The following is an 11,091-nucleotide window of genomic DNA, read 5'->3' on the forward strand; positions in this document are numbered from 1 at the left end:
CTTGCTTTTGTAAAACAACTTTAAATGACTTCCTACCTATTTTCACCACTATATATGAAAGAATCCATCTCCATCACCAATTCCCGGAACTAGAAAACCCATAGTGAGCTGTACAAAAGGGAAGAATTTTTTCTTCCTCGAGATCTCTTCTCTGGTTGGAACTTGCATCAATTTATCTAAAACACACAGCCATCTTTTGAGAACAAGATACTCAAGGTAATACAATCATTTCATCTTTTGCGACTATCTTGGTTTTTGAAAGCAACTGTCTCATTCTTTAAGTCCTTATCAACTACCCCGGTTTCCTTTAATTCTTTGTAAAGGCGAGATAACTGTGTTTTGAATCATCTTGGTTTTCATATATGAAGATACAGTGACGTCAGGTTTGGTGGCACATGCCTGTAATCCTGTTACTAGAGTGGCTGGTGTATGTTTGCAGTCAGTCTGGGCTAAAAAGCAAAACTGTTAAAAAAATTAAGAAAAACAAAACAAAAAAGAAGCAGTATGTCATAGACAACTATCTAAGAGGAATTTTGTTCTCGATAGTTTGTAGCTACTTTGAGGTTAGTTTTTGTTGTTGTTGGATTATTCCTAATTACAACATTCAGTTTAGGGCAAGAACTACGATCCCTTGAGGAGGCTTCCCTTCATCTTCATGTCAAAATGCAGGCCCTACCCTGTATAAAGCCATTTACAAATCTTTTCTATGAGTAATAAGCCTTCAATAGAATCATTACTGGTTCAAATCATTAAGACAGAAAAACTAGCCAAGTGTGATGGTGCATGCCTCTAATCCCAGCACTCGGGGATGCAGAAGCAGAATGATCTCAGTGAGTTCGAGGCCAGCCTGGTCTACAAAGCAAGTCCAGGAAATCCAAGGCTACACAGAGAAACCCTATCTCAAAAAAACCAAACAAAGCAAAAGACAAGAAAACTGAGGTCCACAGAGGTTTTCAATTATATGCCTAAAGTCACACAGTTATCCAATAGCAAAGCTTGGATTCACACTGGGGGGTTTGGCTGAAACAATACCATCCACGTTTCACTCCCCCACAACATCATCTTTCCTTGAGCTTAGTCATCTACAGTTGCAATTATTCCATCGGTTCCCCATATTGCAAACACTCCTGTGTTAAAACACATTCAGGTACACATAGACACGCTGTGTTTCATGCTTTTTTTGACATAGTTACTTCCCTCCTCTACTTTCTGTGCTCTAAAACCAACATTATCTCAAAGAAGGCACAATCTCCCAATGCATTATGAACTAGTAGAGGAAAATCCTAGGCTCAAATGTCAGAGCATTGGTGTAATGGATCTTGCTTCCTCCACTTATGAACTGTGACATCTTGGACACATTATATCTATATCTATATCTATATATCTATCTATATCTATATCTATATCTAGATCTAGATCTAGATCTAGATCTAGATCTATCTATATCATCTATATCATATCTATATCTATATCTATCTATATCATATCTATATCTATATCTGTATCTATATCATCTATATCTATATCATCTATATCATATCTATATCCATCATCTATATCTATATTTATCATATCTATATCTATATCTATATCATCTATATCATATCTATATCATATCTATATCTATATCATATCTATATCTATATCATCTCTTCTATCTATATCTATCTAATCTATATCTATATATCTATCTATATCTATAGATAGATATTGAGATTCAGATTTTCTCATCTTCAAAAAGAGAATAATAGTACCTTTCTCACAGGTTGATTGTGAGGGTTAAATAAGATGATGACTGTAAATGTAGTAACTGATACATGCTGTTATTTATATTATTCATTTATGTTATTCTATAAAGTCAGAAATAATGATCAGTTAATAGTGATCAAAACAGTGGCTCTCAGGAGCTGGGTTTATAATTCAACAAGTAAGAGCTTAATAGTGATCAAAACAGTGGCTCTCAGGAGCTGGGTTTATAATTCAACAAGTAAGAGCACTTGCTTTATTAGCAAGTATAAGGACCCAAGTTCAAACCCCCAGCACCTTTGCAAAAAGCCAAGTGTGGACACACATAAGCCTAGAACCCTAGCCCCAACAGGGAAAGCAAAAGCAGGAGGACTACTTAAACTTGTTGACTACTACCATAGCCCCGGATTCAGGAAGAAATCTGTCTCAAAGGAATAAGGCCGAGAATAATAGAGCAGGATACCCAATATACTCCTCTGGCTTCTGTATACATGACACAGCATATCACACACACACACACACACACACACACACAAACTTTAAAAAAATAATTTTAGCATGTTGTCGTGTTACTTGCCTTTAGTCCCAGCACTCAGGAGGCAGGGGAAGGTTTATCTCTGTGAGTTAGAGGCCAGCCTGGTCTACATAGTGAACTCCAGTCCAGCAAGGCTGAGTTTTCTTTTGAGATTCCTTTTCAAAACAAAGAAACAAGAAACAAAAACAGTTTTTCCTAAACCTGAATCTTGGTCTCAGACACTTTGGAGATGTTTGTTGTCCCTTCTCCTTCTGTAATCTAAGCTTCTTCAAGTGACCTCAAATGCTCAGCCAGTCTTTGAAACCTCTGACTTAAAGAAGTCTATGAACCCTCAATGTCAGTGGTTTCAGTGGATACAACTGAGTCATTTCAGAGGAATTCCTGGCACTCCTCCATCTCTCCCAAAAGGTTCTATCTTCTCTCATTCCAAATAATGTTCTAGCCCATACACAGAAACATAGAACACACATCCTACTCACAGACCCCAGCCTGGATTGAGTCATGGCTATGTATGGAACCCAGAAATGCAAGAGCACTCTCTTGCTAGCACATAATATACAGTAGCCCAGCAAAGACTTAGGTGGTAGTGGGGAGTTGCCTGACTAGCTAAAATACTGATTAATAATGAGCACTTTAACAATATTATTCCCAAACCTTCTTTATGGCCAGATCTACCTACCATACCTGTTTATCTCAAAACTAGCACTCTTTGTCTAGTCAGCAGACCGTTAGCAAACTGAAAGTTGGAGAAAGTGTTAAATCCATGAATTCCAAACAACCACCATTACTCTAAATGCACAAATACCGTGTACAAGGAGAAACTTTCTCTTCTGGGAACCCAGTAGTGAGTCTCTACTTTCCAGTGTGTACATGGATAGTCTCGATCTTAACACATGGAAGGTAACAAGTGTGTCCATTGCAGTTTTAGAAAGCCTGGGGAAGTCTGTTCAGAGGCGGTATAATGAGAACAGCTCTCCGAGGCCTTGATATTTTCTCAGGAATCACACCCAAACGCTCACTCATTTGAAACCAGACAGTGGTTAGAAATAGATCTGTTCATTTTCAATCAACCTGAGGGGTAACTAAGGCTGGCAAAAAAAATCACTGTTTGATGCCAGCTGATCCACGGCCCCCAGGTGCTTTGATTTGGATCCCAGCTGGGATTTCTTTCCCTGTGAAAAGGCTTTGGCACCAGCTTTTTATCATCCACAATAAGTACAAATAACAGCAGGGCACCAGGCAGCACAGGTGAAATTAAGCTCTGTGACAAATGATTTGGTTTATTTTTGTTAACAACCATGATTTGACCTGAACTGCTTCAATTAAGAAGTCAGAGCAGAGCAGGTGCCTTTGGTTCAGTCATTATATTTGAAGAGAGAGAGAGAGAGAGAGAGAGAGAGAGAGAGGGAGGGAGAGAGAGAGAGAGAGAGAGAGAGAGAGAGAGAGAGAGAGAGAGAGACATGAAACAGAAAAGATGACAGAACGTTAATTCAGTGTGGCATATGGACGCCTGTTTGCGAATAAGAAGCTGAGGGACTGCGTGATTTCACTCCTTCCACCCCCATTCCGCATTGTAATGTTCTAAGAAAGATCACAAACACTGTATTTATGAGAGCTCATTATGGCAAAGTGTCTATTTGATGAATGGTGTCACTGATTAATGAAGACTTGAAACAATTGGATTCCAACTCAAAAGGAGCACACAGCTTTTAAGAAAAATATCAAATAAATATCAATCCTCCTGCCTTAAAGCTATCGCCCATGTTTCTGTCTTTTAAAAAACTATTTTCTTTTATTTTTTGAGATCATGATATATCATTTCCCTTTTCTCTTTCTTCCCTTGAAACCCTCCCCCCTCATTACTCTTTCAAATGCATGGCTTCTTTTTTCATTAATTGTTGTTACATACAAATATGTTTACCCAGACAGACAGACAGACAGGACAGACAGATGGACAGACAGACAGACAAACAGTCAGTCAGACAGACAGTCAGACAGACAGATAGATATGTAGACAGACAGATAGATAGATAGATAGATAGATAGATAGATAGATAGATAGATAGATAGAAGATACATACATATATTCCTAAATATATAAATACATCTTACTCGGTGTAATGTTATTTTTTAAACTAGTTTTTTACACTTTTTTTCCTCTACAGACACATTTCTCATAAGTAATGAAGCTGGTGAAATCAGATTGGAATGGCTCTTCTCAGTTTTACCCTTAGAGTCTTGCAACATGAAATATCATTTTCCTAGGCTCCTCTCAGGATCTCGATGTTCCGCACAAGCTACGACTTGCAGAAATTAAGCACGAAATGTGGAAAAAGATAATTACGCACCTCCATTTGGTTCACACAGGGACTGAGGCATGTGGTAGGGCAAGAGTAAACTGGCTGGATTTTTTATTTTTTTATTTTTTGGTATTCCCATGTTTCTAACAAACTTCCTTTTCTAACTTTTTATTCTGAAATCTATTTAGACCTACAGAGCACCTGTTAAGAGCTCTAAGAATGGAAGTATACCTCTTACTCAGCTCTTGCCGACTTTAACAGTTTATGTATCTGCAGCACAATCTTCAGAAACTGAAAGTTGCCATCAATATAGTGCTAGCATGCCTTATTTGCATTACCCCAATTAGTTCCTCTAACCCTTTTTGTTCCGTGGTCAACTGAGGTAGCTGCAATCTCCTTGTCTACTCTGACACTGACATTGTTGAAAAACATTGTTTAGTTATCTCCCCAGATACTTTGTAATCTAGGTTCATCAGATGTGATTTTCATAATTAGACTAAGATTATGCATTTCATGAAAGAATATCAGGCAAGTGCCTTTTCAGGACTTCATATTAGAGAAACATGATGCTGGCATGCCTGATTAATGAAGGTCATTTGCTAAGATGTGTCTGCTGGCTTGGTTGCCGTCTTTCCTTACAATTAATAAGTACCTGAGGTTAATAACTCTTTTCTACTCAAATAGTCGCCCACTAAATGTCATGGCCTATCATCACATCCTGTCTTGGAGACAGCTTTTTTTTTTTTTAAAGAGACCGTGTTTATTCACTCTGTAGGGGTACAGTATATCATGGCAGGAAAGCCATGTAGGCAGGTGCTTGAGGTCAAGAGAGTGATGCATGCTGGTGCTTAATTGACTGTCCCTCTTTTTACATTTAGTCCAGGACCTGAGCCCGTGGAATGGTGCTACCCACAGTTAAATCGAGTCTCCTGACCACTACCTAAGGTAGACAATCTTTCACCAGAACATGGAGAGGCTAATTTAGAAAATTCCTCGCAAGCCTGTCCAGAGGCTGAACTAAACAGACAATTCTTTACAGGTACACCATGAGGCTTTTTTTCTTAGGTCGTGATAAATCCTGTCAGCTTGACCACTAATATTAACAACAGAGTGAAATCCACAGTTAGTTGTTCTTTTTTATAGGCAGATTGGGCATATTAATCATGGTGGGCAGTTTATCTAAGTCCTTTTTATTAATTATTATCACAAAGCTTTGAATCAGGAAAATGAGATTAAAGGGCAGACACAATGAAGGAATAACTGTGAAAAGGGAGAAAGGTCTTAGAGTTGTATTCTGAATTGCCTGTTCATTGAAACAATGTCTCAGTTACAGTGAAGGCTGACAGTAGCTACACATAAATTCTGTATGGTCACAGAACAACTAACTAGTAATTATTTTGTTTTGAAGTTTATTATTACTATTATTATTATTATTTACAATTTATTCACTTGGTATCCCAGTTATAGCACCCTCCCTCATCTCCTCCAAGCCCCACCCTCTGTCCCTCTCCGCCCCTACCTCTCTTCCCGAGTCCACTGATAGGGAAGTCCTCCTGTCTCCTCCAGGTCCTTTTACACACCCCCTTCTTCCATAAGACCCTGCACTCTGTCCAAAACTTGGTTGTGAGTCTCAGCATCTGCATCAATCCCCTGCTGGGTGGAGTCTTTCAGAGGACACTGTGATAAGCTCGAGTCTAGGTTCTTCTCTTCTACAGCTTTCGGTGTCTATCCTTCTATCCTTTGGAGACAGCTTCTAAAGTACCCACTGGTAGTTCAAAGAGTCTAAGGGCAGAGTAAAGAGCTGAACATACTGCTGGAATATCTAATTAACAGTGTGTACATGAGGCAAGTGTTACTTACCTACAAAAAAAAAAATATATATATATAAAAACAGGGTCTCATATACCCATGCCTAGGCTAGGACGCACCTCATAAACCAGGCTGGCCTCGAACTCGTGGAGATCCACTTGCCTCTGCCTCCTAAGTGCTTACATTAAAGGCCTATGTCACCATCCTGACCCGGAAATGAACTCTTCTTGAGGTCATTTTACAGAGCAATACGTCACAATGGGAAGGCGTTTATGAGCAGGAGGGAATAAAGGAGAGTTCAGTCAGTAGCGGGAGCCGAGAGCAGACCCCAGAGAGCTCTGAGAGCCCCACCGCCGCAGCCGGCCTAGTCACCATCACACTGCGGGAGGAGCCTCAGCCGTCGCTGCCTGCCCCATCACCACCACCGCGACCATGAACAGCGAAGATAAGACCCAGAAGCCACCTGCTGCCCCAGCTGCTGCCCCTGTTGCTGCCTCTGTTGCTGCCCCTGTTGCTGCCCCCGTTGCTGCTGCCTCTGTTGCTGCCCCCGTTGCTGCTGCCTCTGTTGCTGCCCCCGTTGCTGCTGCCTCTGTTGCTGCTGCCCCTGCTGCTGCCGCAGCTGCTGCCTCTGTTGCTGCCTCTGTTGCTGCCCCTGTTGCTGCCCCCGTTGCTGCTGCCCCCGTTGCTGCTGCCCCTGCTGCTGCTGCCCCTGCTGCTGCTGCCCCTTCTGCTGCCCTCGGCACCACCAACACCAAGCCAGGCTCCAGGGACAGTGGCGCTGGTAGTGGTAGCTTGGGCAGCCTCACATCCATAGTCCCCACGAACCACAAGAAGATCATAGCAACGAAGATTTTGGGGACAGTAAAGTGGTTCAACGTGCGGAACGGCTACGGGTTCATCAATCGAAATGACAACAGGGAAGATGTGTTTGTTCATCAGACTGCCATCACGAAGAACAACCCCAGGAAATACCTCCGCAGCGTAGGGGATGGAGAAACTGTGGAGTTTGACATCGTGGAGGGAGAAAAGGGTACGGAGGCGGCAAATGTTACCGGCCCCGGCGGAGCTCCGGTTCAGGGCAGTAAGTATGCGGTGGACCGCAATCGCTACAGATATCGCAGGGGCCCTCCACCCAGTCACCAACAAAACTACAGGGACAGTGGGGAAAAGAATGAAAGACCGGAAAAAGCTCCTGAAGGCCAGGCCCAACAGCGCCGGCCCTACGGCAGGCGAAGGTTCCCACCTTTTTACTTACGGAGAACCTATGGGCGTCGGGCACAATTTTCCAACTACTCTGTGCAGGGGGAAGTGATGGAGGGCGCTTACAGCCAGGCTGCAGGAGAACAAAGTAGACAAGTAAGACAAAATACCTATCCTGTGTACAGACCACGACTCCGCAGGGGCCCTCCTCAACAAAGACAGCCCAGAGAGGATGGCAATATAGAGGGCTCAGAACATCAAGATGAGACCCAAGGTCATCAGCCACCTCGCTGTCGGTATCAGCACGTCAATTATTCTTACCAGCGCAGACGCCAGGAGAATCCAAGAGCACAAGATGACAAGAAGACGAAAGCGGCAGATCCACCAGCTGAGAATGCGTCTGCTCCCGCGGCCGACCAGGATGGGGCTGAATAAATGCTGGCTTTACAGTTTCTAATATCTGGTTTGGCCATTCAACGTAAACAAATAAACAGGAAATTCCAGCAATGAATGAACAAGGATTGGAGGTGAAGACCTAAAAATGCTTGCTTTTTGGTCTGTTGACCAGATTCACTATCTGCATTACCTCTGCATTAAGAAAGAAGAGAAAAGGCAAAAAGGCCTGGTTATTGTTTCATAGCTGGTTAACAGATTTTTAAGAACTTCATTCGTAATTTGCAATAAGTTCACAACTTGCACCTGCTGATGACAAAAAAGAAGCAAGGATACACAATCAAACTGAAGTCTTCTTAGGCTAAGGGATTTGTTTTTTATTTGCTGATGAATAGGTATGTGATTTTGTGGACTATTCTGGACATCACTGTCTTTACCACATATTTAGAGCTGCCTTTTTGAATAATTCCCTCTTGATGAGCCAAGTCACAAAGCCGACTCTTTCAACTACATCAACATGGAGAGTTTAATGAGAGGAAGCTGAAATCTTCTAATGTTCTCATTTACCCCAAGGCTTAAGATCTCATCAGAACAATAGTAGAACCTTTGAAGAAGATGCTCACTTAAACTGAAGTATAGGCTACTCTTATAATAAGGCTGCTGCTGGCTAATGGGGTGTGTTCCTACTTGCTTGAGAAATAACAGAAGGCAATGATCCTCACCCGGCCTTTTACCTTAACCCATTTGGACTCAACAATATCTATTTGTGATAGAACTGGCAGCCTTTTATGCAGAGGACTAACTAGTGTCAACGTTGCTTTTTGTGGGTTCACTTGAAAAGCAAGCTGTAATTAAGTTGATTGGCCAAAATCATTTGTCAAACTCCAGCATCATTATATAAAGTACTATATAAAACCTCAAAAAATGTTTGCCGCCTTGACCTAATTATTTTCTCTTTCTTCTTTTTGCAAAGAAAGAATTTACAGCATTTTCAAATAACATGAATATTTACATAGGGAGCTGACAAAACACTCCTGGATTGATAAGTTCAGTAAGGTTATGTGATTCAAGATAAACATAAAAAATAAGTCTGTCTTTGTCTTAGCAATGAACATATGAACATTGAAATTAAACACAATTTACAATTTGCAGTTGCTCAAACAAAATTGCAATGCCTAGGGTTAAACCCAAAAAATACAGATACAGGACCTCATACAATAGAAACATCCTTCTTAAAAGCAAAACAAACTCTAAAACATTGTGGGGATGGGAAGCTAGTATTTATTTAACTTACACTTTCACACCACAGTCCATCATTGAGGGAAGTCAGTGCAGGAACTACAGTGGGAACCTTGGGTCAGGAACTGAAGCAATGACTATGGAGAAGTGCTGCTTACTGGCTTGCTCTCTTGAATTAAAAAAAAAATTCAGATTTTCATACATGAGTCCAGTGTTTATATCATTTCCACTTGTCCTTTCTTTCAAACTCATCCTATGCACACCTAATCACCCTCAAATTCATGATCTCTTTTTAAATTATTGTTACATACACACACACACACACACACACACAGCCTGTTGAGTTCATCATGAGCAACAGCCTCTAGTGTTTTAGGGTTCATATGTGTTTTAGGGATGACCACTAGGATTAGATAACCTGTGGGAGGGAGGGTGGTGCTTGTTCTTGGAGAAGGCTGATAATCCCTTTCTCCTCAGACATTAAGTGCCTAAAGCTCTTCCATCTAAAGGTAGGGCATCGTGAGATTTCCACCATCCATATAAGCAAAATCAACTGGTGCTGTCTCTGTGAAGATCTTGTCCAGGCAACCATACTGTTGAGATTTTACTGTTGCAGCTTCCCTGTGATATATAGAAGACAGTGAATCACAAAAGACGCCCTGGTAAGCCACCTCTAACAATCATTCTTCCCATTTCTTTTTTTTTATTTTATTTTATCAGTTACATTTTATTAACTCTGTATCCCAGCCGTGTCCCGATCCCTCATTCCCTCCCAGTCCCTCCCTCCCTCCCTCATCTCCACCGTGCCCCTTTCCAAGTCCACTGATAGGGGGGACCTCCTCCCCATTCATCTGATCCTGTTTTATCAGGTTATCTTCAGGACTGGCTGCAAAGCCCTCCTCTGTGGCCTAACAGGACTGCTCCTCCCTTCGGGGGTGGGGAGACCAAAGAGCCAGTCATTGAGTTCCTGTTAGAAATAGTCCTTGTTCCCCTCACTTTGGGAAACCAATTGGTTACTGAGCTACCACAGGCTACATCTGAGTGGAGGTTCTAGGTTATATCCATACATGGTCCTTGGTTGAATGTCAGTCTCAGAAAAGACCCTGTGCCCAGATATATTTGGTCCTTGTGGAGCTCCTATCCTTTCCCCATCAGACTAACTCCCCTTCTTTCTTATGATTCCCTGTACTCTGCCAAAGGTTTTGGTCATGGTCTTTGCTTTGAAAACACTGCTAGTTAGAGTCTTTCAGATGCGCTCAGTAGACTTCTGTCATACGTTCAATGCACATCCCATCTGTCTTTCTAAATGAGGATTGATCATCTTACCCCATGTCCGCTCAATTGATTATCTTTTTTAGGTGTATAGATTTCATTATGTTTATCATATCTTATAGGTCTATATAAGTGAGTATATCCCATGTTTGTCTTTCTCCTTCCGGGATATTTCACTCAGAATGATCTTTTCTAGATCCCACCATTTGCCTGCAAATTTCATGATTTCCTCCTTTTTGATTGCTGAGTAATATTCCATTGTGTAAAAATACCACAATTTCTGTACCCATTCCTCTGTTGATGGACATCTGGGTTGTTTCCAGGTTCTGGCTATTACAAATAAAGCTGCTATAAACATGGTTGAGCAAGTATCCCTTTTGTGTACTTGAACTAACTTTGGGTATAGCAGTGGTATAGCTGGGTCTTGAGGAAGCACTATTCCTAATTGTCTTAGAAAGCGCCAGATAGCTTTCCAGAGTGGTTGTACCAGTTTACATTCCCACCAGCAGTGGAGGAGGGTTCCCCTTTCTCCACAACCTCTCCAGCATGTGTTATCGCTTGAGTTTTTCATCTTGGCCATTCTGATGGGTGTAAGGT

At 41.5% G+C, this 11,091-nt stretch overlaps 1 protein-coding gene across 2 annotated transcripts; it reads left to right on the forward strand.

Annotated features, from left to right (window-relative positions):
• The first annotated feature begins 6,822 nt into the window (after positions 1-6,822).
• LOC110543919 (Y-box-binding protein 1-like) lies at positions 6,823-8,025 on the forward strand. 2 transcript variants are annotated; one of them, XM_021630099.1, is made up of 2 exons: positions 6,823-6,894; positions 7,147-8,025. In XM_021630099.1, exons 1-2 carry the CDS (start codon positions 6,823-6,825, stop codon positions 8,023-8,025), a joined length of 951 nt encoding a protein of 316 aa, XP_021485774.1. The 2 variants fall into 2 exon arrangements, with proteins under 2 accessions (XP_021485774.1, XP_021485773.1); XM_021630098.1 differs by having other exon boundaries at positions 6,823-6,874; positions 7,121-8,025.
• Positions 8,026-11,091: the final 3,066 nt, after the last annotated feature.

The sequence above is a fragment of the Meriones unguiculatus genome, chromosome X (assembly GCF_030254825.1).
Source record: "Meriones unguiculatus strain TT.TT164.6M chromosome X, Bangor_MerUng_6.1, whole genome shotgun sequence".
NCBI lineage: Eukaryota > Metazoa > Chordata > Mammalia > Rodentia > Muridae > Meriones > Meriones unguiculatus.

Coding starts and splice junctions, on each gene's coding strand:
- LOC110543919 (XM_021630098.1), top strand. CDS start 6,823: ATGAACAGCGAAGATAAGACCCAGAAGCCACCTGCTGCCCCAGCTGCT. Junction 6,875..7,120: donor TGCTGCCCCAGCTGCTGCCC/CTGTTGCTGCCT, acceptor CTGCCCCTTCTG/CTGCCCTCGGCACCACCAAC.